At 43.2% G+C, this 17,430-nt stretch overlaps 1 protein-coding gene across 1 annotated transcript in view; it reads right to left on the bottom strand.

Moving 5' to 3' along the window:
• Positions 1-17,375, bottom strand: part of LOC121935994 (adhesion G-protein coupled receptor G4-like) — an 18,879-nt gene extending 1,504 nt beyond the window's left edge. The window contains exons 1-16 of the mRNA XM_042477734.1: positions 17,327-17,375; positions 16,585-16,624; positions 14,005-14,030; positions 12,326-12,468; positions 11,828-11,960; positions 10,828-10,946; positions 9,948-10,155; positions 7,628-7,793; positions 6,935-7,084; positions 6,174-6,296; positions 5,559-5,604; positions 3,784-3,887; positions 2,811-2,932; positions 1,980-2,248; positions 1,232-1,328; positions 471-760 (exon numbers count right to left, since the gene is read on the bottom strand). Coding sequence (XP_042333668.1) covers positions 471-760; positions 1,232-1,328; positions 1,980-2,248; positions 2,811-2,932; positions 3,784-3,887; positions 5,559-5,604; positions 6,174-6,296; positions 6,935-7,084; positions 7,628-7,793; positions 9,948-10,155; positions 10,828-10,946; positions 11,828-11,960; positions 12,326-12,443 — 1,945 coding nt within the window. The 5' untranslated portion in view covers positions 12,444-12,468; positions 14,005-14,030; positions 16,585-16,624; positions 17,327-17,375. The remainder of the gene's footprint in view (positions 1-470; positions 761-1,231; positions 1,329-1,979; positions 2,249-2,810; positions 2,933-3,783; positions 3,888-5,558; positions 5,605-6,173; positions 6,297-6,934; positions 7,085-7,627; positions 7,794-9,947; positions 10,156-10,827; positions 10,947-11,827; positions 11,961-12,325; positions 12,469-14,004; positions 14,031-16,584; positions 16,625-17,326) is intronic.
• Between the last annotated feature and the right edge of the window lie 55 nt (positions 17,376-17,430).

Here is a 17,430-nt window from a genome sequence, read left to right as displayed (position 1 = left end):
TTGAGACTTTTTTGTTCACTTTTTTTGCAAACACAAGTGGCAACTGGGCAAGACAGACTGCTTTTGCACAAAAAACATTGCTGTTTTTTTAAATTTTCATTTTATTTTTTTCCTCAAAGGGATTTTTTTGCAACAACAAAGAGTCCTTGGGTTAAAAAATAATAATCTTGGAGCTGTTGACTGTTCTTGATCGAGCGTCTTGACACTCTTTCTCATTAAAGACTAGCAAAATTGTATTATTTACATCCTTCATCCAGACACGTCAGGAGAGCTCATCCTCCCATCTCCCCAAAAGGGAGAAATATCTCCAAACAAATCTCTTTCCCAGCTCAACTCCCTCCTCTTTCTGAACTGGTAATATTTATATTAGTGATGCCAAGGACTGTATATCTGGTTCTTTGTCCATACAAAAGGTGCGCTCCAGCTAGTTACCCTCCACTAAAGCGTTCCCACGTTTGTATGGTCCTTACCTTGCAAAGTGTTGCAAAGAGCAAAGAGGTAGAGGAAAAAGACCTGCACTGGTCCTTTGGCAAAGAAAGCAAAACCCCACGTTAAGCCGAGCAAGAAAGTCAGGCTGGCCACACGCTTCAAGCTGTGGAGGAAATCCTGGCCACAGTGGTCCTCTGGGAAATGATGCTTTGCTTTCATGGCATGAACCTGCAGGAGGACTATGATGAACATGGAGACATTGATCAAGAAGACCAAGCAGAAGTAGGCCACCACAGAGATGTAAAAGGCCATGTCGTCCTGGATCCAGCAACTGTAGAAGACAAACAAGGGGGAAAGAAAGATGCCATTAGGACTACAGTTTCTTTGATAGGTTAACAATCCAGGAAAGGTGGTTGATGTCAGGCATTGCAAGGTCCCTTGGCGGGCTAATGAAGTCCACTGGTCTCTGAAGGTTTCTGATAATGCCTTGCAATGGATAATGAGACGTTTATTGTAAGCTTGTTGTATTTTATGGGTGTTTTATTGTTAGCTGCTTCAACCTTTTTGGAGAACCAGGATACAATTTATTATTATCAGCAGCATTATCAGCAGCATTATTGCAAATTTCCTGGATTGTGCTAAATCAAGGGATCACTAGAGCAACCGGAAATGCTGCAGTGTGGCAGTAGCCTAAGTTACTTTTTAAACTCATGTTACCTCCCAAGTTCAGATCCTGCATTATTTGTTTGTTTGTTTGTTTTCAGGTAGAATTGATGAGTATTTTTTAACATGAGAGACTTACAAAGACTCCAAGGGGTCGGTGCTCCTGGAAACAGGTCCAGTCCCATAGAAGTCTCTTCTTATAGCAAGGACAGTTGCCACAATAATAGTGGGAATTCCTAGTGGCACACACAGATGGAAAAACAGGAATGTTATTCACCCCTAAACAGGATAAAACAACAACATATTGGCTGCATCTACACTGCAGAAGTAATGCTGTTTGGCACTGCTTTAACTGCCACATCTTAAAGCCATACAACTTTGAGATTTGTATTTTTGTGAGCTGTTCAGTCTTCTTTGTCAGACAGCTCTGATGCCACAATAAACTACAAAAATCCCATTATTCCATAGGATGAAGCCATGGCATTTAAAGTGGTGTCAAACTGCATTCAGTCCCATAGAAGCCTCTGCTTATAGCAAGTAGCCATGATAACAGTGCGAATTCCTAAATATTCATAGGAATTTGTACAGTGTAGATTCAGTGTAACCTACCTCTCAGGGCAATTCTGAAGATAAAAATAAGGGGTTTAATTCAGTGGATTAAATTGTATTTTTAGCAATACTTTTTTTACTTATGTTTTAGTACGGTAACTGCTTCTAACTGTTCTTGTTTTTTGCAAGTCGCCTTGAGTCCCAATATTGGAGAAAAAGTGAGATGTAAATGAACCAACAACAACAATAACAGTAATAGTAGGAGTAAGTGCCACCTTGAACTCTTAATTGGGGCATAAATGTCACAAAGCAATGGATAAACGGCTCTGTATCCTTACCCCAGCCGGCAATGGAAAACTTCAGTATGTAGTGAGGGACGTAAGTGTTGAAGACCTTGACAAGCGCATAGTACATGTGGATGGCCTCCAGCCCCATCCAAGTGAAGGATGCCAGAAGAAAATAATGGAGGACAACCGCAACAGTGATACAGAGAATGCGCTTCTGGAATGAGGCCAGCCATGGGTTGACCAGGAACATGAGGTTGAGCATAAGCAGTGCCAAACAGAGGTTGATGAGGATTTTGGAAAGGTAGTCCCTACGAAGCTTTCTGGGAATGAAAAAGAAAAAGAAAAGAAAGACAAACATTCACCTTATTCTCCTACCCAATCCTCTTTTCTTGAGTCTCAAGTGGCATCTGCACTGAAGAATTGATGCAGTTTGATGCAGTTTTAACTGCTATGGCTCCTTGCTATGGCAACCTGTGGTTCTGTGAGATATTTAGCCTTCTCTGTCAGAAAGCTCTAGTGCCACAGCAAATTACCAATTCCGGCATTGTGTCATGGCAGTTAAAGCAGTGTCAGATTGCATTATTTCTGCAGTGCAGATGCAGCCTCACTCATGGCTGGATCATGCGGTTGAATCCTGACCTATCACTGGAATGCAGCCCACATTTAAACATACCCAAAGCTTGGAATAGATTCACTGCCCCAATGACATGGATGCCCACTGCCACTGCCTTTAGCTCTCTTCATCTGAGCAATGTAGTTTGAAGCAAGGGGTGCATTGTGGTCCTGCTTTTGTTGAATCTACTGGCAGAGCCCGCTAAAGGCTCTCCCTTCTGTGAATCCCCGGAATGAAGAAAAGAACCCATGAAAGGCAAGCTGACTTACTCAATGGAGAGGTACACTACTAAAGCCAAGCCCAGGAAGATGGAGGAAATGCCACAGCCCACGTAGGAGACCAGAGTCAAATTCCAGTTATCTGCCTCATTGATTGGGTCCCGATAGATGTCCTAGGAGAAGCCGGCATGAAATCAGAAACCCTTGAGTTAGCGTTTGCAAACACAGACTACATGAATTTGGAGACATGGTCATGTTACTCTGGAATATCAGTACACAAAGGGATCTTGGTCTACTTTTTAAGATGCATGAAGTGTTGCCTAGGAAGGACCTTTGTAACCAGACAGTAGGAATAGCCACAGAAATGCAAAACTTGTGGGCATGGTGATGAAGTGACAAGACCAGTTTTAAGGTTGTCGAGGGACAAAGGCAGGAGGAAAGATGTTCCCTAAGGACAACGTGGGTGGAGGGCCATACGAATGGTGGAGGGAGTTTGGGAATATGTTATATGCAGGCTGGGAACCAAAAGGTAGATGTATTGAACTGGCCAAGAGCTTGTCACTTGCAGCAGGGAAAAAGGTGTGAAAACTGACCAGAGGAGTGAATTTTCCTCTGTTGCTAACCTTCTTGTACAGTTTTCATAGCTATTATAGGAAAACACATGGGTCACAGTTGTCTATTTTCATTTTTCTTTGTTAGCTTCTGCACTCTTGAGAGCCCATCTTCTCTTGGCATTGCCTTGTGGGGAGTATAACCTCCAGCCCAAGGGACTAGATTGTAAACTGAGAATGACGTCTAGATCAAAATATTTGGGCATCCGGTCCTATCACTGTCAGGGGATATCAGATCCTACCAGTGAATGGGCTAGAATGCTGCTCTGCTGTGTGCCATCTGCTGCATCATTTTGCATCAATAAGTCCTATGCTATATAGCAGTAGCATGTGTTAGTGTCCAGCACCGAAAGAACCTTTGGAGAGATCTGGAACTATGCCCAGTTACTGGAGGGAGGGGGAGAGAAACTTACCATCAAAACTCCAAAATGGGTCAGATGGGTGCAGTTGCAGATTGTGTAATTTGCATCAGAGTATACGGCTTCACACCCCGATGTGTTCCAGCCGCCGAGACCATCTGCACGGCACAGAAAATAAGCTATTTCACCCGCAACTAGCTGCCTTCCCCCACCTGTGCCAACATTTATAGTCTCCCTGATGGCAACACTGGGGGATGTGTGAATCTAAGCCCAGGATCACACTGACTTGGGGTTCAGATGCAACATCTACCACGCTGGCAGCGGATGGGGTCTTAACCCCTTCACACTCCCAGCATGCATCTCTCTTAGGCTGCCCACGTCTACAAGTATTGCTAAATCCGTGGGAGGAAGGCAGATTAACATTCTTGTTAACTTGGCAGGATCCCAATTGAAAAGGAGACATAAAAAGCTATACAGAAACCTTACTGACCTAAAGCAGCCACAATAGGATCCTGAATTAAAATCGACACACCTGAGGCCATCCAAAAGACCATTTTGATGCAATGCCATGGCTGCCACCATTCACCTTGTTCAGTTATGCAGCTCTTTGGACAAACCTAGGATCAACTGTGTTTATGTACAAGAAATTATGGCTATATTTATTTATTGCATTCCGTCCAGGTTTAGCAAAATGTCAGGCTGGGCTTGGCCATTGTCCTGTTTCAAACTGTATGGTTAGAAGTCTATAACAATTTATAGATGATGTTGCTGTGTGCCTTCAAATCATTTCTGACTTACGGCAACCTTACGGTGAAGATATCATGATGTTTTCTGGAGCTGAGAGTGTATGGCCCAAAGTCACCCAGTGGGTTTCCATGGTCAAGAAGGGCATCAAACCCTACATCAGATCATTGGGTCATTTAGCCAGCATTTTCAGCTCTGACTGGCAGCAACAGTCAGCTCCCCACAATTTCAGGCAGGATTTTATCCTAGTCCCCCTTGGAGATCTATGGGTTCTTTGGTAGTCTTTCATGTGAGAACTAACTGGGCCAGACCCTATTTAGCTGCCAAAATTAGTTGAGGTCAAATGCATTCAGAGCAATACAGTGGTAGAAAGTATTTTAAATTGAGATTTCTTTTCTGAATTTCCAGAAACATTGAAGTGCACCTTTAAAAACACAACACCCAACTCCCAGAATATTCATTTTCTTCCCAAGCTGAGCACCAAGACACTGTACTCTGCTACTATAAATTCCCAGTCTTTTCCTTCAGTGGGTGGATCAAGAGTGAACTTAACTCTCTTCTATTTCTTTCTCTCTTCAAATTATCATCACCCCACATAGACACTTTCTCATGTATTCCACCCACCCATTCACACACACACCCTCGACCCTTCAAAACCTCTTTTTACTCATCGGAGCTCATATACTCCATGAGCTCCATACTGTTTCTAAAAACAGGAGCATGGTGTTGGTTGGCTACAGTCCATGCGTCAAGGGGCCCACACATCGCTTATTGGGGAGACGGGTCGATTTGCGTATCACTTTAGGCAGCAAAATACCTATTCCCAACAGCACCTGGATAGCTCCCATAAAATTTGGAGCAGGTACGCCGGAGTTACTCCAAAACTGAGACTGCAGTCACTGTTCCACAGTAATGGACCCATCGCTCAACTCCAAGGATGCATGTTTTCATACACTACTATCTGGGAGAGATGGCCTGTTGCCTCCATGTCTCAACTGGGTTTTCCCAGAAATGATTTAGGATTCTGTTCTAGACAAAATTTTGGTTTGATGTTTCATGGCTGTTTTGTCGTTCCTCTTACCCACCATTCTTATTGAAGTCCCAAAAGACACAGTGCACCAAGGCATCGTTCTGCAAATGAAAAGAAAATGGCTTAGGTTGTACAGTGCCTTCAAAACTGCTGATCTTCAACTTCTCCATAACCCACCACTGAATAAAAATCCAAAAATATACAATTCATAAATCAGTTTGGGGCACCATTCAATAAAGAAGTAAGTCCCACTGTGTTCAGGAGATAGTACTTCCAGATAAACATGCAAAAGCTTATAATATGATGAAATGTTCCTGTTTTGTTTTTATCTGATATGTTAATAGCTTTTAGATTCCTGTTGTTTGGACAGAAAGGTGAGACAAAAACTACAGGGCTAATTACATTAGCTCCTTCTCTTCTTCTCTCCTCATGCCATCTGCACAACAAAGCTTGGACAAATGATTATTTGGACCAAGGTGGTTATGGCCATGGGAACTGGGAGACTGTGGGAGATACAGTCCAAAAAAGGTCATTTGCCCCAAGCTTTGCCCTCTTGTCCAGAAGGTTCTTAAAACAGAATATCTCAATAAGCCAAGAGTCAACACAACAGCTAAGCAATGCACTTCAGTGCTGCCCAATTAAAACCAATGCAAGCGACAGGATACTGTACCATCTTTGGCTCTATGTGCCGCAGAATAATATTCACTGGCTCCTTGAGGTTTTGAACACACACGCTTTCTATGCTGGAACCAATAACATAGGTGTTTAGGACTATTTCCCCAAAGCTTCTGTCCTGTGAAAAGAAAAACAGAGGACTGTTACAGACTGCCAAAATAAAGCTGCTTCGGGTCTCTTTGGAGGTATGCTGTTTAAATGATGCATGCATACTAAGAATCCGGAAGCTGCACCAAAGCTGCACTCCAGTGCTTAGGAATGGACTGTGGCTTTGGCGTGACCTCCGGACTCTTAGGACCCAAGCATCATTTAAATAGCATACCTCCAAAGAGACCCGAAGCAGCTTTATTTTGGCAGTCTGTAACAGGCCAGACTGGCACATGTTTACACAGCTGTGAAGTCAATGGTATTTGAACTAGTCTGGAGCTACAATGTCTATTGGAAGACACTGAGCCTTCCCTAACAGTGACCTGGTGTCACAATGAACTACAAATCCCAGGATTCTAATAATAATAATAAAAACATTTATTTATATCCCACCTCTCTCTACGAATTGAGGCAGGTTACAACAAAAGTACTTCAATAAAATACATAGTATATACATAACCAAGGCTACATAGTCGCCTTATCCCCTCCTGCCTTAAAACGTCTATAACACTGAACCACGGCAATAAAAGCGGTGTCAGATTGTATTATGACTGCAGTGGAGATGCAGACATTAGTGTGTTTATATTGTTCAGTGACTGTCATTTTTACCTGGAAGAGTGAAGGTATGCCAAAGAAGCTAAACTGGATCCCGGTGTGATTGTTCGGGTCAAAAGACTGTGCGCTTAAGTAATCTCTCAGTATTCCTGGCAAAAATATGGAAGCCAGGGACGTTGTGAAGGGGGTGTGCTGGATAGCAAGCTGCAGAAAAGAGAACGGAAAAGGTTGAAAGAGAGCCGTAATGGGAAAGGAGTTTCTAAAATTTGCTCCTGATGTTGAAGTAAAGGTGAGAAGACCTAGAAATTCCTACACAGGTGTTCGTTCTAGGCATTTTAGGTCCTCCAGTGTGGCTCTATGGTATGTCTGGGCTGGAAGTCATTCATTTCAACAGGATTTTCTAGCATCCACTGTTTCACATTTGCATGGTAAGTCCATATTATATTGTGTGGGTCATATTGCACATGGTTTTGAACCATTGTAGTTTTTAAAGTGGGTTTAACTGTCAAGATGTTTCATGTTTTAACTTTGTTATTTATGATTTTTGTGTACAGATGATTTAAATTGTTTATATTGTACACTGCCCAGAGATCCTATCATGATGGATGGAGTAGAAGAGTTTTTGTACATCGGCAATAAATAACCAAGCGTGTTTGCTCATAACTTCCAAGCTCTGCTACATAGTTCTGCCCCAAAGTTGGTGATAAAGTCAGGTGGAAGTAAGAAAACAAAAAAAGTGACCCTCACCTCTGGATCCATCTCAGGGTTGTAAGAGATTACTCCAAAAGCGATCCCTTGAAAATGCACAGGATCTGGGCGCATCATAGCTAGAGCCAGCTTGGGCATCACAATGGACGCATTTCTCCCATTAAAGGACATCTTGAAACCGATCCGTTGTGTTAGCTGTAAGATGCTAGACAACACAAGAACACTTTCACAACTGTTACAACCGACCAGTGGAGTTTTATCCTCCTCATTCCCCTTCTTCACTCTTTCTTTCTTTTAATTTATTCACTTATGGTGAGGAATGAATACAGATGAATATATTGGGGGGGAGTATGATTCCTGCAATTTGTGCAACAAATCCTTGGCATGAAAAGCATGGCTCTGTGAGAAACCTATGCCTTTTTCCTTTGCGAAGTGAAGCACACACACATACACAGCAACCACAAAAAGACAGACTGAGGCTCTTACCACACACTGCAGAATTAATGCAGTTTGACACCACTTTAACTGCCATGGCTCTAAGGAATACTGGGACGTGTAGTCTGCTGTGGCACCAGAGCTCACTGACAGAAAAGGCTAAGCCAAACTACAAATCCCAAATTCCATAGCATGGAGCCATGGCATTTAAAAGCAACATCTGCATTAATTCTGCAGCAGCCTAAGATTCTTTCATTCTAAAGCCTGGGATTTTGTAGGATGCAGTCATGGTAGTTAAAGCAGAAAGATAGTGCTACAATCGTTTCATGCGAAAGGGCCGCCAGGTGCAAACAGACCTCCATTTGATGGTAGTGGAGAGATGGCAGAATTACTTAGCGCAAGTCAACATTTGAAGGAGAAAGGCAGTAGCAAGACAGTTTGCAGCCTCATTATTCCTTTAGGGAATCTTGGCTCCGGATTCACAGGTTGTGACACCATCTGATACACAAAATCACACCAGGAGAGTTGTTGCAATGGCACCAGGCCTGAGGGGGTGCTGGCAACACTTGCGTGGAAAAGCACAGGGACGTCGCCTTCGGATTTTTCATTTCAGAGATGAAACCTCATTGCTGCTCTTAGCAAAAATCATCTCCTCCTCATCCTTGTCCATGCATATTTAAAACCTGTTACTTTCAGGATCTTGCAAGATGGTTGAGTAGGAAATCATAACCTTCCCATCACATTCTGAAACTCCTGGGGTTCTGTTATGTTGCACCAAATCTAGTAAAGGCTTACATTTAACAAGAGCTAGGATGCTGAGCGAGTGGAGGATGCTTAATTCACAGACCTTGGAGGCTTTTGTAGGAGGAAGGCAATGCTGGGAGAATCACGACACTGCCTCTTTATTTGGCAGGTTTGCAGACTAATTTTGGCCCACTCTTTCCCTTATTTTAAATTCCATATTTTGCAATACACACACACACACATACACACATACAGAGAGAGCAAGAGCATGGTGCAGTGGTTTCTGTGCTGAACTATGGGTCCATAGAAGTAATGCAGTTTGCCTTCATTTTAACTGCCATGGTTCCATCGTACAATACTCAGGGATTTGTAGTTTTGTGAAGCACCAGCACTCTGTGGCAGAGAAGGATAAAGACCCTGTACAACTGCAACTCCTAGGATTCCATAGGATGGAGTTACAGTACTTAAAATGGTGTCAAACTGGATTATTTTTGTATTTTTGGACTACATCTCCCAGCAAATGCAGCCAGAATGGCCAGTGGCCAGCTGGGAGTCGTAGTATAAAAGGTAACTGTGCCAGGCTCTGCTTTGAGTCCATGTTGGGATAACAAAGTGGCCAGACCCGACTGTGTTTTCGTCTTGGGCCTGAAAAAGCATGTTAATGATTTCCCAGGATGAGAAAAAGTTGCAATACGGAAGATATATTTATGTTGGTTGAATTTGTTGGAGTGGGGAATGAGAATATTCTCTTGTTTTTCCTCTTTCACCTGCTGCTTTGGGAAGGGGATATTGTTCTTGGCAGAACAGGCGAGAGAAAAACATACTAAATGGACAAACAAACAGACGCTAAACATTGCCACAGATTGCAACCAATTAATCATGAACGAATGTGATTTGCATCTCATGGAAATTGCCTCCAGACCCTGATGAATGAAGCTGGATTAAACAAAACATCACAATGGCAATAGCAGCACATAAGACTGGGATTTCTCCAGGTTGCCAACTTGAGCCTATTGGGATATGGGCAGAGACAAGAGCAAACTGAAAGATGAAGGCACACAAAGTTGTAACACACAAAGTTGTAAGATGGTGTTGGGCTGGAAATTAGGGGTCCAAGTTCTAAGTCTAGGCCTACAGACAACGAATGTCCAAAGAGTCACCCTCTTGCTAGTTTCCTTACCTGCTGAGATTCTTGTGCAATTGCATGTTGGCTTCCCTGGTCATGAAGATATCTATTATTTGTAATGTCTTCCTCGCCAGAGTCGGGCTGATCTCCTCAAAGTTGGCAATGTCCATTAGTTTATCCACAAGGACTTTGATTTCTTCTTCGCTCCATTTAGAAGAATTTAACAGGATCAAAATGTGGTCTGCAAGGTCTTCAGCATTATCTGCAAAGAAGAAGGAGCAAGGAGGAAAGGATGCTATACAGAAGTAGCAAAGTGCTAATCTTCAAAACAAAGAATTACTCCTTGAAGGTGCAGGGTGAAAGCCATAAAGATTCAAATGGTGAACCTAGGAACCTACTGGAACAATTTGCCTGCTCCTCAGGACTCAGAGCTTGCAAATTTACTTTTTTCCAAGCACAGTGGTCCCTTGGTATCTGCTGGCATTTGGTTCCAGGACTCCCCATAGATATCAAAGTCTATGGATGCTAAAATCCCATTATAGCCATTCCTCCAGATCCACAGATTCTTTATCTGTGGATTCAGTCATCCATGGCTTGAAAATATTTTTACAATATATAAATTCCAAAAAGCAAACCTTGATTTTTCCATTTTATATGGCCCTAACAGCCTCAAAGTTATCTAATCCCCTTTTAAAGCCATCCAAGCCTTTGCTACTTCTTATGGCAGCAAAGTCCACCTTTTAACCCTGTCCCATGTGAAGAAGCACTTTTCTTTTTATCTGCCCTGAATCTCACAGAATTCAGTTTCAGGGAACGATTCCTGCCATCTTGTGGGTTCTTGGGCAAGGAAAAAGAAACGAAAGCTTTTCCCAAGCCATTTTCTCCCGCGCCTCTCATTTTCTGCCCTTCCATCATGTCTCCCCAGCATCCTTACCCATGGTGATGGTCACGTTTTGAAGGGACACAATACTATTCGGCAGACCTTGCAGCAGCTGACACGAGGTCACATTTTGTCTCCTCCAGTAAGATTTTTCAGTCTCAATGTTAATCAGACTTTGAAATATGATGGAGAGATTGAAAGAGAGAAATGAAAAATACGTACTGTATCATAATCACCATTGCTATCAGTAGATAAATACTTTAATAGGTTTTCACCCATGTTTGCAATAACCAGGTCCCTTCACATGTAGGGGCTTTGGAGGTTGGGGAGGAGGCTTTGAGAAGAGAGTTGGGGCCACATCTGGCCCATGGATCTTGCTTTCCAAACCGTGTTGTAGAACAGGAGTGAGAAAAGAGTGGCACACAGGGTTTTGTGGCTCCAGAAACTCCCTATGAATCTTCTAAGCCTCCCTAAACTGCTTCCCAAAAAATATTGTTTTAATAAAACTTATATTCAACATGATTTTCAGGCAATATTGGTCTGACACTCCCATAGAAAGCCCTCCAGATACATAAAAAATATGTGGATACAGGCCTCACCATCACCATGTTCAAACAACTCTTAGAACTGACCACCATCCAGAAATTCCTCCTTTTTCCTCTTCAGTCCTTCTCAAAATGGTGGGGGGGGATCCCGGCCACCATTTTGAGAGGGCCTACAGAGAAAAACAGCAACATTTGAGTCGGGGAGCAGGAATGTCTGACTAAAGGGTATGACCTCCACAGAACGGTCCATTCCTGCTCTAGGATCATGTAGTCAAAGAGCTGTGTTGGCTTTGGGAGGAGCAAGTTTAGTATAGACAGGACAACAAACCCCAAAGTACCAAACTCAACCAGGCATTCCTTCGGACTGATAGAAGAACTAGTGCCCAAGCTTACCTGCCCCTAAGGATGGCCCTATCTTGTGGGACATGTACTTGCATGCCATTCACCTTGCATCATGCAAAGCCGTGGAGCTGAGGTTTAAAGGTGGAAAGCAAGGTTCCAAAACTCACCAGGACCTGCTAGCCAAGTGCTCCATGTTTCTGACACAGGTCTGCTGTGTCACATCCGCAGGAACGGTCTGTGGCCACTTGTAGGTCCCTTTGTATTTTGTTTCGACTCTTTCTTCAGGACACATCTTGGGATCTTGAAGAAAGCAGAGAACCTAAGAACCCCTCCTAGATCATGCCCATACTATTTACTAATGCAAGCTTTTTTTCCAACAGGAATCAGCCAGAAATGGCTGGGAAAGGCCACAGGTCCCAAAGTGGCCCCTCCGCATTCGCTGAGGTTACGGGCGCAGGACCCTCCAAGGGAGTGGGGGGAAATGCAAATAAAAACCACTTTAACCCAAGAGAACACTTCTCTAAGGATCTCTAGATCCTCCAGTTCAACTCCATGGTCAATTTCCACTATAGGGTGACCATAGAATCGCACCTACATATGCCAAGAGGAGAACCAAAGATAGGAGAGAGGAAGGGCAGAATAAAAACCTGGTGTGGCAATCTTACCAAAATGAGATATCCTTGCGGTCTCCACCTTCATGGAGAGAAGCTCTTCTTCATAACCACCTATCAGTGATCCACTGAGCATAGTGAGGATCGTATCTTTGTTTTCATTGGATGTCATCCTGACGATGGACTTGGAAGAATAGCTGAAACCACAACAACACAAAAAAGATCATCACAAGGGTGGTTCGTATACAACTGCGACTCTGCTCTGGCATCTGTCTCGACCCTTAAAAACCCTATTGATTGACTGGAAGTGCCCCTGAGCAAGTGCAGAGCGCATGGCCTTCCTCTCCACATTACGAAGGGCAATCAGTTTGGATGTTTCTACCTTGAAAAAAAAATAATCTGTCATTTTTGAATTGCTTTTAAAGAGGAGTTTTTCACTTGCTTCCAATGTGTTTTAATGATCTATTTGCTGCTTTGAAGCCTTTTCTCCATTGTTCATCACTTCAGGGGTAAGGAAGTGTTGAGAGGTGATATGGGAATGCTTTAAATAAATTAATAAGAATAAATAATAAAAATCCTGACACAACAGCGATTGGGGAGAAGTTCTTCCAGACCAGAAGGTTTTGTTTCTCAGGATCCTGTGCCATGACAGCTAAAGTGGTGTCAAACTGCATTATTTCTACAGTGCAGACACACCCTCTGTCTAACATTTCTTAGTTACTAGGAATACATGCGGAGAGAAGGAGGATCAGGTTTCTTTGGAAACAACATTCTTCTAAGCACCAGCAATGTGGCATTTTCTTATTCATTCACATTTTTTTAAAAAAATTGCTATTCCCAAAGCTCAAGGCAGTTAAGAAAATCCGGTATCGGGTTCAGATTCTAAGTAATCAAGCAATTGTTATACGGGGGAAGAAAATCAAGTTTCTAATGCTGTTAAAGTGAGGGGAAGGTATAACAGAGTTCACCTTTCTGTATGATTCATAATATAGGTTACTCAGCCACATGTGATACACTGAGTGTTGCCTTTATCACTTTTAATAGCTTAAGTCAGGCATCAGTGTCTCATTTCATTAACTGTGTGATAGTCAAATCCAGCCCTTAAAGTAATACAAGGCATTTAAAATGCATGTTGATGCTTGACTCGGAAAACAGCCATGCCCATGTCAGGAACTTCCCAGGAGATTCTGAACAACACAGTGCAGAGAAGTCCCAAAAAGTAACTTCTCCAAGCTCTCAGTGTGCACACTACACAGCTGCATGTGCTTGCATCAGCCCAAGCTATATATCTTGCAAGCAAGAGAATTCATACCTCTTTAACGGTATGCGGGCCAACATTTTCTGTATCAAAACATTGGCCACAATCCTGCATTGTCAGACGTAACTATATGGCTGCATTCATACTGCATAAATAATCCAGTTTGACACCACCTTAACTGCCGTGGCTCAGTGCTATGAAACTCTGGGAACTGTAGTTTTGTGAGACATTTGGTCTTCTCTGTCGGAGAACTCAGGTGCCACAAACAAACCACAGTTCCAAGAATCCCATAGCACTGAGCCATGGCAGTTAAAGTGGTGTCAAAACTGGATTATTTATGCAGTGCATATGCAGCCAAAAATTATGAAGCTCCATTGATATAGGGGTTTTTCTGCAAATGAGGTGATATGGAAAACATTCATGTAAAAACAAAGAAAAAATGGGATGCTTCTATTTTAGAAAATGTGCAGCTTACTTTTGAACGGTCTGTTCGCCTTTCCTCTTCAGTGCAGAAGATGCCAAGCCCAAAAGAGAGAGTTGGAAACCATGTTAACCAAAGTGCACAGTATTGTTGGCAATGGCAGAAAAAAGTTTTATGCAATTAACTGTACAATTACAGTGTTTGACAAGGAAGAAAAGGGACACATTAGGACACTTTTTACACCAAAGTGTCCCTACAGCATTTCTCTCTTTCATCCTGTATTTACTGAATGATGTTTGGTTTCTATTTCTCTAAAAGCATGGCACATGATATATTAAATGCTGCTCCGTCCGATCATCCAGTCTATGCTCTGATTCTTCCCCTTGTTTTGGTTTTTTCACTCTGAGGTGAAGAAAATCTACCAGCCTTTCTCTCCGTTGGGAACATTTGGGAGCCACAAAAAGCACTTTTATGTCACTTAGGTGCAGGAAAGCACTTACATGGAGACACAAGTAAGGGAAAGGAGAAGAAGTTGTTTTAAAATTCCCGAGGGAATGGGTAATCTGTGGCTGTCTCCCCCAAAAGTTGCATAGTTATATTGGCTGGTATCTGAGATGCAAAAGCAGTGCGTTCATATGTTCCACTGTAAGTCAGTAAGGTACTAATTCTGGTGGGACCAAGCTACCAATACTCTTGGAGACTATGGTTTGAATCCCCATGAAGGCATGGAAACCCACATGTCCAAAGTCCCACTCTCTCAACCTCAGAAGAATACAATGGCAAACTTTCTCTCTTGCCAAGAAAATCCCATGGGAGGTTTACCTTGTATGTGTGTGTTTACCTGGTATGTGGGCCATAAAGTCATTTCCGACTTATGGCAACTTGAGGTGGAGAGAGTGTGACTTGCCCAAAGTCACCAAATGGAGAGTTTTTTGTGGGGTTTTCAGACTATATGGCCATGTTATAGAAGAGTTTATTCCTGACGTTTCGCCAGCAGCAGTGGCTGGCATCTTCAGAGAATGCTACTGAAGATGCCAGTCATGGATGCTGTGAAACATCAGGAATAAACTCTTCTAGAGCATGGTCACATAGTCTGAAAAACCCACAAAAAAATATGGATGCCAGCCATGAAAGCTCTTGACCTCACCAAATGGATTTCACGGTCGAGCTGGGAACTGAACCCTGGTCTCCAGAGTCATAGGAGAATATCACACAGGGCTTTTTGCAAGTCAGATCCGGGGTGACTCCTGGTTCAGCTATGCTAATTCACATCATAACATGAAGGTTTTATCACACCTGGTTGCCCTTCCATTGCCCTTCCGAATCGAGGGGGAATCAAATCCAAGGCAAGTCACGTGATGCGGATTCAAGCAAAGCAGAGTGAGTGCAAATTGTATTACCACACCGGTGCATACCATGCGGATTCAATGATTCGAATTGGGACCCTTGCGCATGCTCAGTGGGGTTCTGAACACTGCCCTCCTTCTGTGCCTCCTCCTTAGCTGTCATCCTTCATCGGACTGAAGGAGCAGTCAGGGGATGATGGGATAGGTCGCAAGGGGGTCACTAGGGCCAGGGTTTGGATGCAGGAGAAGGTAGGGGATGATGGGATAGGTTGCAGGGGGTCACTGGAGCCAGGATTCGGATGCAGGAGCAGGCAGGGGATGATGGGATAGGTCGCAGGGGGTCACTAGGGCCAGGATTCGGATGCAGAAGGCAGGGGATGATGGGATAGGTCTCAGGGGGTCACTAGGGCCAGGATTCGGATGCAGGAGAAGGCAGGGGATGATGGGATAGGTTTCAGGGGGTCACTAGGGCCAGCATTCAGATGCAGGAGCAGGCAGGGGATGCTGAGATGGGTGGCAGGGGGTCACTGGAGCCAGGATTTGTATGCAGGAACAGGCAGGGGATGATGGGATGGGTGGCAGGGTGGCAAAGACGATGAGATGGAGATTAGGAGGGGGATGAAGGAGCTGGACGCAGGGGTCCGGGGGGGGGGGGCGACAACAGAGTGATCTTCCACACCAGACCAATTCAAAGTGAAATCGAAGTGAGCTTGAAAGCAAATTCTGTGAATTCACTTTTTTTCCAATTTTACCAAAATAAGAGGTCACTTTGGAATCACTGCGGAAGCGCCACGGAAGGAGCGCCAATAGAAAGGCATCTCATCTGACAACACATTCATGTTATGATGTGAATTCACATCGTGGACCCACACTCACCCCAGATCTGAGCTTCAAAAGTCCCCCCAAACCTCCATGTGATAAACACCATAGTCAAAGATTCAAACCACTCCAGGTTTGCCTTAGGGTCACCGTAAGTCAGAAATGACTTTGTGGCACACAGCATCAACAAACTAAAAGCATGTTTAGGGCTTGCTGTTATTTATCCCTGTAAAAGGTACAAAAACAAGCCAATTTTACTATTAGCCACCCCAAACCAGTTACCATGGTACGTTTCCCACCGCTGCCATGGCAATTCCTTCTGCCTCAACAAGAAAAGTCAGATGGGAAGGTGGGTAAACTGTGAAAGTAATGTCTTAAAAGTGTGAAAAACAAGCAGAATGAACACAAAGAAAAAGATAACAGCAGATGATTATTTTTGCATCAAAGGAGGCAACGGTCGGCTCCGTACCTTGATTCTAAGTGGTAGACCTCTTTGTGGGATGTGCGTTCTGTATCAGAAACAGAGGGGAAATATTTTATGGTAATTTCAGGCAGAAATAGCAAAAGAGCCGTATGTCGACAAAGCAATTTGTAAAGAGAAAGGAGGAGACATCTGTGAAGAAAGAGGTGACATTTAACAAATTCCCCAGAGTGGGTATAAAAGGGAGAGTGGATGAGTATACTGAAGGTCAACCATTGGGGTGCTTCTTTCATTTCATAGCAGATAAAAAGGGCCACACTAGTGTCCCAAGATATACAGAAATAGAAATAATTGTTAAAGGAGTGATCAATGAGAGGATTGTTCCTTCTCACTTATTTAAGAAAACAGGATAAGGAACATTTAATCAATCCTATTTGCTTCTAGTGAGAAGGTGGATGCAGAGTGGAGGGTGAGCCCTGGCACTACAATGACTAGGAGGAAGGTAAGTAAATATATAGGCCTCCTGGAGCATCTTTGCAAGTTGCAGCAACACATCAATTGAGTCCTGCAAATGGAGACAGGCTGCTGATGTACTAGTTGCCTGCAGCAGCTGTTCAAGGCAAAGGCTATGCCAAGACCTTCTTCTCTCTTATCTTCCTTGAGGTCAAAAGAAAGAAACTGAAAACCCCTGCTGGGTTTCAATTGTATATTAAATTTTAAATTTTATATTGGGCATCTAAGTGATGCAAAGTTGTGGGAACACGTTGTTGAAAGTGAATAAAATACCTACTGGGGGTTTGACTTGATGTGATGGTTTGCTATCACAAAATTAAAATTAAAGTTTTTCTTGAGTTTCTTCATAAGCTGAAAGGGATAAAGAGAGAGAGAGAAACT

Source organism: Sceloporus undulatus, chromosome 7 (assembly GCF_019175285.1).
Source record: "Sceloporus undulatus isolate JIND9_A2432 ecotype Alabama chromosome 7, SceUnd_v1.1, whole genome shotgun sequence".
Lineage (NCBI taxonomy): Eukaryota > Metazoa > Chordata > Lepidosauria > Squamata > Phrynosomatidae > Sceloporus > Sceloporus undulatus.
The sequence above is the reverse complement of the archived record's forward strand: the minus strand, read 5'-3'. Positions and strand labels throughout refer to the sequence as shown.